Here is a 17,590-nt window from a genome sequence, read left to right on the forward strand (position 1 = left end):
TGTCAAGTTGTACACTATAAAGTACTATAAAGTCAAAAACCCGTTCCACCAAAATGCGACTTGCCAAGGAACCCGATACACTTAACTTGCACAAAAACATATATCAACAGCAACTATTACCTTTTTCGTCATGTAACCTCAAATGTTGCAAATGGTGCAGTGAAATCGACACTGTTTCATATTGCCATTTTTCCCTACCTTTCTCTAAACTTGTCCACTTCCTTTTGTTTCTCATTCAAGAGCTCCTTCAATTTTGTAATCTCGGATTCGTATTCTCGTTGACCCCCATCGCTGGTCTGATCATCGTTAACCCTTTGAAATAATTTGAAGGCATTTAAAAGATACAACCTATATAAACTAGCAGAGTAACAACTTAACATACTGTTGTGTTAGCTTACATGATATATTGTTAACATTAGTTACGTGCGAGAGTTATGTTGGTTCTTACAGAGGGTGTCTTAAAGTAATCACGTATTGTTCATTGAAGACAACTTTAAACCCAAATACGAGTTCGTTGCCTGGATCACACCTTGGTAACCGTACAAATGCACAAATGTTCAGGGTCAACTGCACTTTTTAGAAGATTGATCAGAATTACCTAATTTTAATCATGATCAGCTCTTACCTGTTCGTGAGCCTTTCGTGGTGTGTGTCAATAATCTAAAATTGTTTATTTTGGGAGCAACAATGACTCAATAACTTTCAAAAATTACATTTCAATTGTCTTGAGTCTATTGCCTTGAGTCTACCATATTGGATTTCAAGATTTGAAATAGCAGATATATCAAGGATGCATTTATCAACTTGAAGTTTACAAGGTTAATTAATTGCCGAGGCGAATTTGGGAGAGTTAGCTGACATCCCGATTCATCGGAGGAAATGGAGCCTTACTTTGCTGAAGGGAGTATGCATGGCAACGGCGAACGCATGAATTAAACGATTCAGTTGAACGAAAAGACAAGTGCTCACTGATCCTTGGGGAGCCAAGGCACCCCCCTTCCCCCTCATCAAAAAATAATAAAGTAATAAATTATCGTTTGTAGTTTTACGATTCTCACCTTGATTAAGAGAAAGGAGACGGTGAAGTTTGTAAAACTTCAGAACAAAAAAACACAAGTTTATGCCTTATCAATAAATAAAGTCTATTCACCGGTATATAACTCACCGTCCTTCAGTTTGCTCTGACGACGGACTAATACTGGATAGTTCAGCTCTTCTCAAATTCGCTTTAGCAGGAAGTTTACCTTTGCCAACTCAAGGTGACAATCAACGGGTTTACTTGTCACGAAAACAGCAAAACAGCACTTTAAAATGATAATAATTACACCATTGCGTGGAAATGTCGCAAAATGTGGCCTTAACATTTTTAAAACTACTTCGGGCATTTTACTGCGTCTCCCAGCTGCTTAAATATAGACATGATCGCTGGTTTGAGCAAGCAGAACTCAGAATAATGTTACCTATGACCATCGTACAGGCGGACGTGTTCCTGAAACTTTAGGCACTGAGGAAGGAGAGGAAGCTTTTACCTCATTAGCAAAGCATCATATTTCTTTTCTTGTTCTTGTATTCTGATCTTCAGATCGCTGTTTTCCTGCTGAAGTAATTTCAGTCCTTCCGTAACCTGCATTGATATCTGTATGAGGGACTCTGTGCTTGATTCATCCTTACCACATAAGGGCTCATGATTGTCTGTCGGTGATGATTCTTTTGCGACATGAACAGCTTTGCCAGGATACACCATGCTAGCCATGATCGAAAATTAAGCTATCTCAGATCACCATCATCAGGTTTAATTCAAGGAAGAAAGCTATTCCTGGAATTAGGACCGGAAGTTAAGTACTGTTTTCTAAAAGCTTTGTTTCTGACTGACTGATTTCTTAATAAAAACTGTATGGATGATAATCAGTTACGGCAGGCACTGATTTTGGAAAGTTGCCTACTTGGATTCTTACAAATCCAGCTGTTTCACCAGCTCAAAGTGAGTTATCTCTGTGTTTGTTATTGTTTCAGTCAGATTGCGATTGACGCAATTAGCCATGGTTCTTACGGTCTTCGCGGAGTGTTTTTCTCGACAATAAAACTTTGTGCAACACAGTTTATAGTAGAGCTAAAAAAATCATTTTCTTGTTTCAATTGTTTCTACCCTTGAAGATTTTTCAATGTACACTGTTTAAAAAAAAGGAAGCTGCAAGCTTTTTAAAAGTCATAGATCATGTTTTTGTATTATCCTATTATTTATAACACGCAGCATATTATGCCGGAGGTCTGCGTTGAGACTTTGTTGGGGCATTTCTCAGAAATAACGGATGTTTACATTTACAAACTTTGACCCTTTGTACTAAATAAGACGTCGCTCATGCGTCACTAATATTTGGGACATTTCCCTTTTCTCGGAAAAAGGTGTGTTTTGTACGCTCAGTCTACGACTCATCGGATCTACTCGATCTTTCAAGACTCTGTGAGCTTTTACAAGGTTCAAGATATGGCATCAAAAGGTAAGAATAAGCGATGCTAAAACAACCGGTGGAAAATTTAATGCAGAAAAATTTCTCAGGCAATAGCTTAACAAGGAAGATCACGGATTTCAGCATATCGAAAGGTAGCTTAATTCTTAATTCAAAGCACGGAAACTGCTCTACAGTCTGTTACGAAATTGCGAATTTCGCAGATAACATCGTGGTGGTGGTACGTATATACTTCAGGAAGCGACTCCCAATGTAAACGAGCTTGGAAACCTGCACCTTGACAATTCGTCGACATTTCTAAAGGACAGTGCGCAGTCTTCTCTCGAGAGACATACGTGGAATCGAAATTGAATAGCATCATGTTCGAATATTATTTCTCAGACATTGTTGCTTATAATAGAAACTCCTTTGTGAAATAAAGGCATCGCTTAACAGCGCGGAATTTAGGGAAAATGGAAGATTTCAAAAAAGAAACTGCTGAACCGCGAGATGCTCATCCCAAAGAGCGGATACTCGGTATAATTGGTCATGGCGTGACCTTTTTAAAACGCTGAAAGAAAAGGTTCTTTGACATTTAGCGAATACAAATTTAACATTTAGCAGCTCTTCATGCAGTTTCCATTTATTACAAAAATGACGACATTTATCACATTGATACAGGATAAGAGAAACGTTTTCCGAAAGAGCTTTTGTATTGCGTTACAGGTTACATCAATTCCCGGATCAGTTTCATGTCCAAGCAGTTGACTAATAAGCGCGCGAGATTTCCGCCAGCTATGTAAAGTGGCGCTATCTAAATGTTTCGCTCGATTTCTCTGGCCATATTGCATGTGCTGCAAGTAGATTTCCAAATTTTTGTCTAAACGACAAGGTTACTTAGTTTCTTTTAACGACAAGTACCCATCCTCAGGTTAATGAGGATCTTATGCCAATACTAGACCAGGGGCGGGGCAGAAGACTCCTGAAATTTTCGTATAGGCATCATCCAACAAAAAATGACGTCACATCCGGTTTAAACTGCGCTTCGCGGCTCGTTTCACAAAGCGAGAAAATGGCGTTTCGATTACTCGTGGTTTCCCTCTATTTGTAAACCATCAGTTTCGTTTCATTTTATATTGAGTATGGAAGGATGTTGCAGACACATTACTTCGACTTTTGAAGCAAAAATTTCGGGAAAAGAGAAAAGTTTATTATTGTTTTGAAGCAAAATAACGGAGAGCCTTCCGTCATCGTCGGGCGAATTTTACACATTTGTAAAACTGGTGTTGTTCCGACTTTTGGTTCTTGTTGTTCGTGATTTAGTGATAACAATAAGTGCAATAGCCTATAATGTTAACAACAACCTGGATGAAGTATTGCTGGCCATAGTTTGCACTGTGTACTACGGGAACATAATTAACAGAAGCCGTTTAGCTCCGAAAGTCGCTGTCACCAGAACTTTTGTTACTCTTGGCTCACGCGTATTGGTAGAAGAGACAAGCTGGATCGCATGCTGAAGGTCAGTATCCCACATTCCTACATCTCTCGTTGAAGATTGTTGTTTTCAGTAAGATACAGTACATATGTATCGGTAGTTTGGGGTCATCAGTCTCTTTCTCTTTGGTGAGTGCTTTTAAAACGCCCAGTAAAAACTTGATTCACGGCATGGAAACTTATGCCTCGCTGGATCGAAATTCGAGCAAGATTTTTGAGTTCTAGTCCTCTTTAAAAGTAATTAAATCAATTATTCAAATCCAAGCCATCAGAGGGAATCTGCCATTGAAGCTGCCCTAAGTTAAGGTCCTGTTCATGGACCTTCCCCTTTGAAAATCGTGGGGGTGTTCTTTGAGGCAACACAGGTCCCATTTGTATGGTCTCGGGTACCCGGGATAACCCTCCCCCTGAGGCAACTTTATCAAGTGTTTGTATGAGAAAATGTAGCCCATGTAGGCCGAGTAAAAGTTGACCCTGCATGATTATTCGTAACTCCTATTGAATAATCAAATGTGCAACTATCCCTCTTTGTTTAAGTTTCCCTCACTCATTTGATCAGAGTGGGTTTTGCTGAGTTAATTTTCTCTTCTTTGATACAAATTGCTGCTTTAAATCTTAAATCTAGGCATTACGTGACACTCGCCATGCTGAGAGTTGTTCCAGTTAGGCGAGCCAAAGTGTTTATGTATACTCAAAGAAAAGTTGTTGGTTACTTTAGCTGCCAAGGCGAGTCAACTTGCCCACCTGAATTGTCTCACCCCCAAGTCTGGTTTGTCATCCTTGTGTAAACGGTTGGTTGAATTTTGCAAAGAAATAAGTGAAAAGTTAGCTCCGCCAGGGTAACTCGGGGAAAGGGTTGTCTCTGGTACACAAGAGCCATTCTATTTTATTTCCATTTTCCCTCTTCCTCTTCCAACTGATTATGCAAAATATACTGTCCAAACTCTTTATGGGTACTGGTGTTTGAGAGTGTCATCTTTATCACTACTGTGGAATGTACCTCACCATAGAGCCACCCCCGTTAACACAGCCACCTAGTTATTATGGCCACTCTATTCTGGCTCAAACAAAATCTCAGTCGGTCATTTTCTTATTTATTAATTATACAGTCAGATTTTTGAGACCTGTTGGTGACCAGATTAACAGAATTCTGGCACATTGTAGGAGTAATTTATATACAATTTACAGCAAGCAACAGGCATCATTTTGTTACTGAAGTCCCATGCATATATGTAACTCTTGATTATTTTGAGATTTTATCTTTATTATGTCATCAAGGCAATAATATTTTGATTCCTGCTCCAGCGGTAGGGGGGGGGGGGGAACTCTCCTCTATGTGCTATATACAGCTGTGCAGCCCCAAAGGGTATGGTTATTCAGCCGTTTTGGTCATAAATACTCTAGGGTAAGGCTTTTGCCCTCTAGTCTTAAATTTGTTATGTTTTTTAGAATAAGCTACCTCAATTTCCATCATTATTGATAAGACCATCAACAAAAGTCCTTCAAAACTTATGTTTAGGGCAACTGTAGCAGTCGCAGTGGGGTTGGGAAAATCACAGATTATGGTCATAAATAGGTTAAGAGTTTAACTTTTGTGAAGAGGGCTGCACTGACCCCCACTCAATTTTTCTGGGATGTACAAAACACATTTTCTTAGCAGTTACTACAGTCTTGCTTTAGTAAATCAAAATAGTACTTGCTGCCAGGTACTTTATAAATTAAAGTATAACCCCTCCAGAAGCCTTCACAAAGTACATGTAATATCTGGTGCTAACAATTTTTTTTTGCGGCTGATTAAAATTTGGTATTAAATTGTACTGAACTGGTGCAGATTTAATATACATGATATTTTGTCACACTTAGTTCACTTATTTTAAGACTACTCAACAGCAACTAGTACCTCTTGTATGACCATGCAGTAACAGTATATTCCAAACAAAAAAAAGTACATGTATATGTATTACTATCCTGCCTGGAAGAGTGTGTAGAGAGAGCACACAGTGCAGTACCCTACTGTATGCCTTTTGTTAGGTATAATAATCTTAAATTTAGAAGACTCATATTGATCTTAGAATTCACAAAAAAGTTGATTTCTTGGCAACTCTCCTTTAGCTGTGTCACTTCATAATAAATTAGCAGTTTGGTTCAATGTTTGCCTCTGCATTAATTTGATTAAACTACTGTAGTTTATTTTTTAATGGAATTTAATTCTGTCAAAAGGGAGGTGGGAATCTGAGAACAATAGCTGTGAACTAGACCAACAAATATACAGAAATCTACCACCATTGCTTTCATGGCTGAGTGGAGATGAATCTAAGTCAGACCGAAATTAGAAAAAAAATTACTGATTTATTGGAGAGTTGAAATGGGATCCTGGCTATGGGAGAGTAGGAATTGGGGCTGAGGGGAGTGGGTGGTGTGCTTGTGAATTTAAGAACCTCTCTGAAAGTGAAAACAAACTGTAGGTTTGAAAAGTTTAAAGCAAGGTTAAAAATTATACTTTAATATATCTTGTTTATTAAGGTGGTAATGAGCATAATGCCCACTTAGGGTGAGTCATTGAAACAATGACATAATTTATGTTTGTCTTTTCTTAGGTGGTTACCTCCTGGCATATACACCCCACACAGGCATACAATGTTATGATTAGATGATACAACCTGCTTTCCCATGTTTAACATACAAGTAAGAGTATTGATCAGTGGACCAGTGTACAAGTGTGATTTCTCTACTGATAATGAGAATTATAATAAAGATACAAAGCCACTCTGGTGTGATTTATTTAATTATTGCTTAACGGTAAAGTGAACCAGTTAAACCAAAGGTTGCACTCTGTAAGATAAGGTGAACAAAAATTAAATAGAAAATTTCACTACATCAATTTTATTAATTAAGTATACTTCTCTGCAAAATATAGTTGGTATTTTGTTGTACTGGTAAGAATATAATTTGGAAATTTTTTATGGGAAATGTTTCCATTTAAAAATGTAGCTCAGATGCCACAACTATAGTTCTCCTTTCTGTGGTGTTTTCTTTTGTGGTAAATTGTGAAAACAAATTATGTTGACCTACATGTAAGTTAAAAAAATATACAAGTAGTAGCTCTTCTGAAAAAAAAAGGTAATTTGTTGTTGTTTCTTCCTGTTCATTTTTTCCTTGAACATTTTTATTTTCCTAATAAGTAGTTTAGCTAGCCATAAAAATGTTTTGTTGTCTCAGACCATTTTCAAGATAAAAAAGTGATTTGTATATAAAATTTGAATTTTTTTTTTTTTGGGGGGGGGGGGGTGGGGACCTTTTCAGAATTTCCCTACAAAGATCACAAGGTACAAGGGAAGAAGCAAAAATAGAATTTTAAGTGTTAAAACATATGTTTTCATCATCAGTTTGGGCCTCTCTGTGAAGCTGCATAGTATACTTGAGGATCATGTTATACCCATTTTAATTCAAAATACAAATGGAAACTTGCATTGACAATCACTTAATCTCTTGGCACTGTTTTGTTTTTTAATAATTGCCTTTTTCACAAAACAATAATTTGAACATCTTTGTTTCACAAGCTGGGAGGGGGGGGGGGGGGGAGGGGTATTCTACAAAGTTTTAAATGGAAAGGTCTTATCTCAAGGTCCATTACCCCTTACCCTTTTGTATACATTTGTACCATTTTGATAGAAATGGCACCTCTTTTGTCGACCTTACATTGCAAAAGGGTTAATGTACCCCTTTAACAAACCTATTTAAGAATACTGCATCCCTTTTCTATTCCCTTGGAAAAAAGTTAATAAATAGTATTATAGAATCTCTTCATTCTGGCTGAGGAGAGTAAATGAGAGCTTTTCAACAACATTTTAGAACCAGAAGAATGGAATCCCTAAATGACAGATTTTCCTACCCTTTCATACACCTCAACTTGTGAAATCCCTATCATTAATTTTATACCTGAAGCCTGAAATAGGTACTCATCGTGAGCTGAGCCACCCCATATAGTTCATTACAGAGAGCCTTCCCACATACACAAATCAGGAACTCTTGACAAATACTGTAAGTAGATGCTGGCTTTAAGACTGATCTGAGCCAGCTTCTTCAGTTTTTTAGCACAAACTTGTTGCTCTCTGTCAATTTCTAGTACAAAACCTTTTCTTTGCTGATCTGGTCCAAGTTCACAGACACTAGCATCACTCTCATGACACTGACTCTATCACTGTCACTCACAGTCTGATTCTTCAGTTTCACTGTACCATGCTTCATCATCACCCATCATTGTTAGACATGAGTTCATTAGCTTGTAAAATTCATCAGCCTGGCAGTGTCATTGTTGCTATTGCCTGTTCCCAGACTTCCCTTTTATGGCTAGGTGTAGGGGCATGAAATTTCACTACTGTTTACAAACAATTTGTTTAGATGGCATATTGAAAGTGATGAATTACTGAAAATTGTCAGTCTTGCTAGTGTTCTCTCGTTTCCTTAGGGATTGAAATATCTTGATGTAAGATTACAAAGAGAAAGCACACTGAAATATAATGCACAACTTTTTAGTAACCTTTCAAAATGGGTTGCTAATATGACAGGGATTAATAGATGAGGAACTTGGTCTGCAAACAGGGCAAATGAGAGGGTTTGAAGAAATTAAAGGTGCATGCTTGACCTCAGTTGGGGAGGGGGGGGGGGTATTGGAACTTAGCGCTGCTGACGTCAAAGACTGTTGAAACGGAAAAATAAATTTGATTATAAATGAGAGACAACCACGACATGTCCAAATTACTTAATCGCCGTTAAAACTAATCCTCTTGCTTTTTTTTAAGGGGTTCACGGCCTGCCTGTAACGAAGCGTTTATCAATTAAGGGATTGCTTAGGGAAAACATAGCTTGTTTAAGGTTCTTAACCAATCGTAACATATTTTATGGCATCAGTTTGAGTCATGAGCAAACACACGAGTTTGTGTTAGTGTCGATCGGCAAGAAAGTTATGCAAAGCGCGTTATGTGTGTGGGTCTATTCTTGCAGTGATACGATTAACAGCACTCAAGTACTCTCGAGTGTTTGGCAACAGTAAATTTTAAAAAAGGCGCTTCTGTTAATAAGGTTCCCCCATGTCTAGAAACCTGTCATTGTGCATTTTTCTTAGTGTAATGCCTACCTAAGAGAATAGGATATTTGAATTGAGTGCAACTTACCTAGAATTCATTATCTCCACACAAACGATGACTCCTGTGGAATTCAGCGAGGAAGAAATGGCGACATTTCGTAAAAAACACGCCTTCAAAACAGCGTGTTTTTGAATAAATAAGTACCCTGTCGTTCAAACAAACTGATATGACGAGGAAGAAGACAAAATTTTGTTTATCGTGGCCAAATAAAACGTTAAAAATATCCGGCCGATTGCAAAATATTACCATTTTACTTACTGAGAGAACGATTATGCCATGTTCAAATTTGATTTTGCCGCTCAGCGCTCTTTTTTACCGGATGTGACGTCATTTTTTGTTGGATGATTCAGATACACAAAAAGTGCCAGGCGTCGCAGAGTGTTCTCCCCCGCCCCTGATACTAGACAAATCGTTAGATTCACAAAACATGATGATTTCCGATTACAAACCTATATGTATAACTGACAACAGCTTAAAGCTCGCCGCTTTGAAAAATGTTTATCATCCGTATAATGTTGTCATGAAACAGATGTAAAACAAAAGTAATAACAAAAAGATAACATATAAAGCAATTAATTAATGGTATTGTTTCTCGCTTGATAACAGCCTTAGAAGATTCACTCTGCTATTCACCACGATCTTCATACGTTGCTGTCGTCGCGATCGATTTCGGGACAACCTACAGTGGTTTTGCTTTCTCATTTATTAAAGATCATGGCAAAGATTCGATCTTTATGAACAGAGACTGGGCGAATGAACAAGGGGGGCGGACCAGCAAAACACCAACTTGTCTGCTACTGAATTCTGACCTGTCATTCGACTCGTTTGGATACAAAGCGGTTGAAAAGTATGCAGGTCTTCAAGATGAGTGCCATGAGGGGGAATACCTGTTTTTTCAGCATTTCAAAATGGATCTTCACAATGACAAGGTAAAATAGGATAATATCGCTCCTCTACTCAACCTCGATTGTGGCCAAGATAAACTTACCTGTAGGGTAACTTACATTGAAAAAATGGTCCCCTGCAAATTGTCCTCGTTTTTGCCGTTAGAGCGAATAGGCAACAATCAAGGTGTTGTTTTTACTCAAAGATAAGAAATGCTTGCCCTTAGGGCAACGTTAGCATAACCCGGTGTTTTTTTTAGCAATTAACACTGCCATTTGTCGACTATATTGAAAAACTTTAAATTTAATTGATTATTAATCAATGTCCTAATGTTTGGTATCCCCATTTGATTGGACAGTTCCTGGGGTTCTCACGTGAGACATCGTGCGAAGTAAATCACTGCGCAAAGTTCAAAGCTCAGACTAGAGCTGTTGATAACGGAAAATTTATTCCCGGTAATCAATGAATTTTGATCACAGACATCAAAATAGACCGATGGGATGGTCCATGGCTTAGACAGAACAGAATTTTACAGCTAATCTTTGTTTAATAGACCAACCACTGAACCACGTGTATACTATTACGATAAGAATGCCTGCTCCCCTCTTCTGTCGACTTTAATTATTCGGCGGTTCAAATTTAAACTTTGTTATTACATAGAAACTCAGTCAACAGTGAGAGTCTGAGAGAACATATAAAATATTTAAGGTACTGAAATTGACCACCGTGCCTACAAAATATACTATATCTTTTCATTGAATATTACTTTTGGCAGACCATCAACACAGAAACAACTATCAAAGCTGCCAACGGGCGCCTTGTCAAAGCCAAGACAGTATTTGCCCATTCAATTAGGTTTTTAAAGGAAGAGGCCATTAAAGTAATTTGTCAGCGGACTGGGGATGAACATTTCAGTGAAAATGATATCCAGTGGGTTTTAACTGTACCCGCCATATGGACTCCAAGAGCAAAGCAGTTCATGAGAGAAGCAGCTTACGAGGTGAGATGATATGATGTTGAGCTCACCATTCCAAACAATGCGTAGTATTTCAGACCAGTAGAATTTCCATCCTCGGAGACCCAAGGGCTGCTAGACGGGACGATGCGATATTTTTTCGATGCGATATTTTCGCCCGAAAATATCGCATCGTCCCGACTAGCAGCCCCTGGTTCTCCGAGGATGTAGAATTTCAAGGAAGTAATATCAATATCATTATATGTTATGTACCGAATTTCTGGTTTTATCTACCGGTAAATTATTTTAGTAGAATTCTACTAGTATACTAATGCAAATACTGCAATCTGATTGGCTGAGCTACCCGTATACTATCAGCCATTAGAATGCAGTAGCTGTTGGTCGTCCACGAATGCGACGTTTTTATCGTTTTTCCGAAGTTTTGGAAGAAAGTTTAGATGTAAATGGATAATTAAATTCCTGAGAAGACTAAAGGAAGGACATAAACGGATTCTTGACTTTAAAAACTTGAAATTATTAAAAAACCGGTGCGTGCGCGTAAACAACTGCAAATTTACCAAGGACAATTCAATACGTGCGATTTTGTTAAAGCGTAAAGTTCAATAATGCGTCAAAAAATATTTGGAAACCATTATTTGCGTTAATTTAACTTAGAATTCTTCTAAAACAATTAGATTATTCGCTCTCGATTTCTATGAGGCAATAGTTGATTCGGCCTTCGGCCTCATCAACTATCACCTCATAGAAGTCTCGAGCTTATAATCTAATTATTAAATAGTCAAGTGATTTATCCTATTATGTGATTCAGTTAGTTTCAATCACATCCATCAATTACAACTCTATTTACTGTGGCCAAAAAAGATAAAGCAACAATAACAACAACAACAACAACAACAACAACAGCAACAACAGCAACAATAACAACAATAGGTCCGCACATTTAGTAGGACCCTTTGGAATTTTCCCGCTAACCCCACTAATTTTCAAACTAAGCCTAATGCGTCCTTGATTTGAAACAAATGAACCTGAATTTTACCTGACCGATAGTAACAAAGATTATTTAAATGAATTATGCTTGTTTAGAGGGAGAGAGTCCTATGATAAAATCTCGAAGCTTTCCAGCATATAAAGGAGGCAAACCATTTGCTGCTTAGGAATAAAAATGCGTCACTATTATAATAGCTTCTCTTCGGTGGCCTGCATGAGGTAACTGGATCATTTGAGAGTTGTACTGATACCTGTGCGAGGATTCTAGTGTCTTCATAGCTCTATTTATGGTATTAAACTTATGCTGGCATTGCAAATGTGATTCATGTAGGTCTTAATGTTTTCTGCTTTGCAAATGTTTAGTCTGACAATTGTGAAGATTGTGCTAAGACTATTTCGATCATTTTTCAGGCTGGTTTGGGGTCGCCTAACAATCCAGAGCAGGTAATGATTGCTCTTGAACCCGAAGCTGCCGCAATTTGCTGTCTGGAAAAGAGTATGAGCGAATTCCAATCAGAAACCGGCAGCAGCTCAGCAGAAGGACTTCTGTGTCAACCAAATACACATTACATGGTTGTTGATATTGGAGGTAACACATCGTGATAGTTTCTCTTTTTGTGTTACGTATAAAATTATGTATAGTAACTGGGTGCAAACCAAATATTCCTTTAAATGCAAACTAACCGCTTTAGTAGACGTTTGAAGTTGTCCTTCAGTAGCATTTCGGAATAGATAAATATATTGATTCAATTGAGACCTTGAGCTACTGTGCCGTATTTTGTTAAGTTTTCCCCGTTCTACGGCGAAAGCGTGAAATTAAAATACAGTAGAGTCGCTCAAGACCTCAATTGAATCAGTATAGTTATCTGACCGCTTCAGTCTTAATTGAAAAAAACAAAAAAAAACTTTTCTTCATGGGAATTGTGAGTCAACCGAGGACCTCTACAAGGTCTGACAAGGTCTTTTTCATCTTAAAGATTCTTACAACAGCAAAAAAAAATACAAAATAAAAAAAATAAAAAAATAATATATGAGTAAAAATTGCCGCCAATCATGCTTCAGTTGTCTTAGCCTAAAGGAGTTCCGTCTGAGGGTGATCTGATCACTGCATTTTGAGATATAAGAAAACAGATCCAGGGTGTTAGATTACATGGGTTTCAAGAAAATCTCTTTTGTTCAGAATCAGTGGGATGCCATTATCGTTGTCATAGTAATAATAACTGCTTAGAAACCAGTAAATTGTGATCATAAGTCACCACTATGTAGTATGGCACAAATCGAAAGTTGTCATCTGTTTCTTTTTTCGTTTTTTATATACCTTGCCCGTAGAGTAAAGGAAGACAACGTGGAGCTTCGTTGATAATTCTAGTCTGTCAGTAATTATTTGCATTGACTGTTTTATCTTGGCTTTGTTTTTGTTCAGGAGGCACCCTTGACGTCACAGTACACGCCATACACGGCGACGGTAACATCAAAGAGATCCACAAGGTGACAGGAGGTCCATACGGCGGAATGAAGGTGAATCGACAATTTGAAGCCCTCTTGGATGAGCTGCTCGATGTGCGGAAGCTCCAAACCTACCGGAAACAGTATTCATCTGATTGGCTCTGTCTAATGAACGAGTTCGAGGGCAAAAAGAGAGGAGAACGCATTTTGGACAGCACAGTGATGACAAACATCCGATTACCACGCAGTTTTGTGACCCTGGTAAATCAGTGCTGGAGATCACGCTACGGCGAAAAAGATATTAAACTGAAAAATAATGAGTATCTCGCTCTCAGTTCAGAAGTAATGAAAAAATTGTTTGTTCCGGTAATTGAGGACATCAAGAAGCATTTAAGATCCCTGCAGGGAAATCCACAGCTGTCAAAGGTGAAAACAATGCTACTGGTTGGAGGGTTTGCCGATTCTGCTCTTCTTCAGAAAGAAATTAAGAGTGAATTTTCCAGGAAGTTCAGAGTACTGATCCCCAGTCATGCAGCCATTGCTGTCGTTCAAGGTGCCGTTATGTTTGGCAAGAAGCCTTCAAAAATAACCGAAAGAGTGGTGCGGACAACTTATGGGGCGGATTGTTCGCGGGATTTTATCCACGGCGTCCATCGTGAAGAAAAGAAGTTTGTTGCAGATGGCATTGAGAAGTGTAGCAGTTTGTTCAACCTATTCGTGAGAGAGAATGAAACAGTACGAACTGGTCAGAAAATTACAAGTAATTACACTCTACTTCGCGCAACCGATGTCAACATAGCATTTGGTTTTTATACAACTAGCAATCCTGATGTCAAATATGTCACAGACCCCGGAATGACGAAGATTGGCAGTGTTACGGTTCAGTCTCCCGACACTTGGAGAGGTAAAGATAGAGTAATTGAAGTCAGCATGTATTTTGGTAGAACGGAAATAACTGCCACAGCTAGGGATGTTTCAAGTGGGAACGTAGCTCGAACTACACTTGATTTTTTGCATTTGTAGAAAATAAAGACTAATTTTACCACTGGATTAGTTCTTAGTCCAAATTGTCTTTTGTTAAGGAACTTGACTTTTTGAGGTCATTTAAAATTAACTTTTGTTTTATATTAGAGACTTTTAAACACTGACCCAGTTGAATTGACTGTATGAGTGGCTAATACTCTGAACTCATATTTAACAATTATTCGCCAAAGGCGAAGTGAATATTCACTAATGTTCACTCAGTCTGAGGCGAATAATTGTTTAAGTATAATTTTTAGAGGTGAATATCAAGGACTACAAAATAACGGACTAAAACATAAAATCACAGACGCAATTGTTCGTGTGCATACACGTATGCAGCCGTAGTTTTAAAAATAAGCTTCCATGTACATCGATTGTCAATCAATTTACTCATCGAGTTCGGCAGTAAAACAAACGAGCGAAACACTACGAAAAATAAATTCATCCGGTACCTTTGTTTTATCGTTGTTGACTTCATTCACAGTTGTCATCATCGCCTGAAACTGAATAGCTTTATTTTGAAGAAAAATAAATTTCGGTCAATCGATCTGACCTGCTGGGGATCGACGCAAACATTGCGTCTACAATTCTTAAAAGCCTTGAATACGAGTTCTTGAAAAGATTTTTGACCCAAGGGTGACAGCAGTCATTTTGAAAACTCTCCATCCTTTCAAATATCCTGGACTTGGAGTGACGTCTTTCGAATAAATGAAAACTTCATTTATCAACTGTCCGCCATGTTTACATGTCGACATGGCAAAGATGAGGAGCTTAGTAACCAAGCTCTAGCGGGGTGAATATAGCGTCATATAATGAGCTTTTCGACCAATCGGAATGTTCAATTCTTACATTCACCTCTGGAAATTATACTAATTGCTGCGGAGTGAGCAGCAATATAATCAGGATTTAAGAAGAATATATTACAGGGGGTACGAATTTTCGAATTCATCATTTTTTACCAGAATGCACTGCATTTAATCAGAGTGCACTGGGCCACTTTTTACTAGAGTGCATTGCGCTACGAACAACACGAGGATCTCCTTTTTCGCGTGGGGTTAGTGGTTATGTTTTGCTCTGATTTATCTGTAAAACGATGTGAAGGAGATCGTGCTTGACTTTCACAGCTCTTGCTTTTGTTCTTAATGCAGTATGTGAAAATTTGTAAATCTGGACGATTAATTGTGACATCTTAATTTTAAACTTAGTATGTCATTTCTTAGCAGTCTCGCCTCCTTGGCCGAATTCTTTAGTGAAGAGAAGTCGTCGTTACTAAGGTTGTAGAATAATTAAAACAAACGAAAACCGTAGAACACGCTAAAATCATATATGCTGCGATCTATTCCTTTTTATCGAAACATGAATTTAAGCTTAAGCTTTAGCATTTTCACACATCGCGATGGACGCGTCCTCGACACAATCTGTCAACATTCTAGAGACATTTAATGCGTACCAGTACAGAATTTATTAGTTAGATTTCTGTTCCTACAATTTCCATATCTCTCGATTTTCGCGATCTGGTAAAGTGGAGGTTGATATGTATCGCTCTATGTCCAAGCATAGTTCAGATGACTATGTGCTTTTTTGTCTCGATCCCTTGTCACACCTCGCCATCGATGCGTCATCACGCATGAAGTTGATGCATACAAGGGCAGATTTTAAGTTACACGCCACGATTTGACACTACTTTAAGTAATAAAGGTTAATGTAAGTCTTGGAATGCGCAGGTAGATGAATCACTGCGTAAAATATGTCACTATCAACAGAATATGCCGCAGCATTACTATCTTTTAGATACCATAGTACTAATTATTAATTAAAAATTATTCGCCGAGGGCTCAGTGAACATTGGTGAATATTCACCAATGTTCACTGAGCCTCAGCTGAATAATTGTTTTAGTATAATTTTCAGAGCTGTACAAAGCGGACTACAGAATAACGGACTAAAACATCAAAACACAGACGCAATTGTTCGTTTGCGTACACGTATGCAGCCGTAGTTTTAATAATAAGCTTACACGTACATCGATTGTGAATCGATATGATGTCTTTCGAATAAATGAAAACTTCAATCAGCATTTGTCCGCCATGTTTACTTGCCGAGATGGCAAAGATGGCGAGCTTAGTAACCAAGCTCAAGCGGGGTGAATATAGCGTCATATGATGAGCTTTTCGACCAATCAGAATGTCCAATTCTTATATTCACCTCTGGAAATTATACTAAAAACTTTTATTTCCGTTTTAATTTCGGATGTTTTTCATTTCTGTTTCCGATTTCATTTCTCTTTGGCTTTAAACCTGTACAGATGTATATTTTTTGGTTTTTATTTTTGTTTCACGTTATTTTTATTCTGCTTTGTCTTCCATTTTCATTTACTTTTTTTCTCTTATATATTCTCAGATTTTATATAGCATTTAACTATTATATGTTGCAACTTTTAAATGTAAATTAGGGACCTATGTCTAATCTCTTATTTCTGGTAATTGCTTTGGTCCAGAGCTATATATGGTCAATAAACTGTCGTGACCCTTCCAATGGGTAATTTCGCCTATAAGACGTGCCGGCAAGGAATCATGGCCGATTGGCTGCTTCCATTGCTGCTTCCGTCTATTGAATTGAAAAATAATTTAATATACTTGCTACAAGTTTTTTTTAACCTGTTACAACAATGTGATTAACCATTTAACTTTTAAGTCTTCAATTAGCAAACGGTTGAATTTTACAATAATTTAGTGCAAATTTCTGTATGATCTTTTTATATCAAAAAAATAGCTTCGGAAGAACTAAGGGCTGGTCATCCACACGGATAAATCATGAAGCGATAAAAGTACCTCTTTATTTATCACATGGAAATCACTTACTACGAAATTGAACCAATTTTTCGAATCAAAATTAACTATGATTAAACAATGTGTAGAAAAGCGACGTCAAAACAGTTTCCGATTCTAACTCATTTCTTGTTTTTTGCGCTGTTCTGCAGGTTTATTTGGTCGATTTTCCCACAAATTGATGAATAAGATTAATATATGTCTTGCTATCTGCGGGTGTGAACTCGATTGATTCTTTATTCCACCCATTTTTACGCTCTAGTTCATCCCTTAATAAGTGCGAGCTAAACCCGGGACAAATCCGAATTTATAAACTTACGTGAACAAGTTTATCCAGTTTATGATTGACAGCTGTCTCT

General features: G+C 37.8%; 2 protein-coding genes and 1 long non-coding RNA gene across 6 annotated transcripts in view; 2 read left to right on the forward strand and 1 right to left on the reverse strand.

Moving 5' to 3' along the window:
* LOC110065213 (uncharacterized) overlaps positions 1 to 17,590 on the reverse strand; it is a 35,727-nt gene that overhangs the window by 3,200 nt on the left and 14,937 nt on the right. Inside the window, exons 1-2 of one of the 4 annotated variants that reach the window (XM_089276341.1) lie at positions 1,530 to 2,172; positions 199 to 312 (exon numbers count right to left, since the gene is read on the reverse strand). In XM_089276341.1, the coding sequence (XP_089132467.1) occupies positions 199 to 312; positions 1,530 to 1,753 (338 nt within the window). In that variant the 5' untranslated portion in view covers positions 1,754 to 2,172. Of the gene's footprint in view, positions 1 to 198; positions 313 to 1,529; positions 2,173 to 17,590 lie in introns of those variants that run through there. The other 3 variants (XM_089276342.1, XM_089276339.1, XM_089276340.1) reach the window with 3 other exon arrangements.
* Positions 2,358 to 16,938, forward strand: LOC110065159 (heat shock 70 kDa protein 12A-like). The gene is made up of 5 exons (XM_089276338.1): positions 2,358 to 2,498; positions 9,695 to 10,017; positions 10,749 to 10,973; positions 12,348 to 12,525; positions 13,360 to 16,938. Exons 1-5 carry the CDS (start codon positions 2,486 to 2,488, stop codon positions 14,403 to 14,405), a joined length of 1,785 nt encoding a protein of 594 aa, XP_089132464.1. The 5' UTR covers positions 2,358 to 2,485; the 3' UTR covers positions 14,406 to 16,938.
* Positions 2,508 to 6,707, forward strand: LOC149100931 (uncharacterized). Its single transcript, XR_016203144.1, has 2 exons — positions 2,508 to 3,966; positions 4,567 to 6,707. It is a non-coding gene; the product is annotated as an uncharacterized LOC149100931 (long non-coding RNA).

This window comes from Orbicella faveolata, unplaced genomic scaffold (genome assembly GCF_042242905.1).
Source record: "Orbicella faveolata isolate gen_17 unplaced genomic scaffold, um_ofav_v1 contig_4, whole genome shotgun sequence".
NCBI classification, from domain to species: Eukaryota; Metazoa; Cnidaria; class Anthozoa; order Scleractinia; family Merulinidae; genus Orbicella; species Orbicella faveolata.

Coding starts and splice junctions, on each gene's coding strand:
- LOC110065159 (XM_089276338.1), top strand. Junction 10,974..12,347: donor TGAGAGAAGCAGCTTACGAG/GTGAGATGATAT, acceptor ATCATTTTTCAG/GCTGGTTTGGGGTCGCCTAA. Junction 12,526..13,359: donor CATGGTTGTTGATATTGGAG/GTAACACATCGT, acceptor GTTTTTGTTCAG/GAGGCACCCTTGACGTCACA.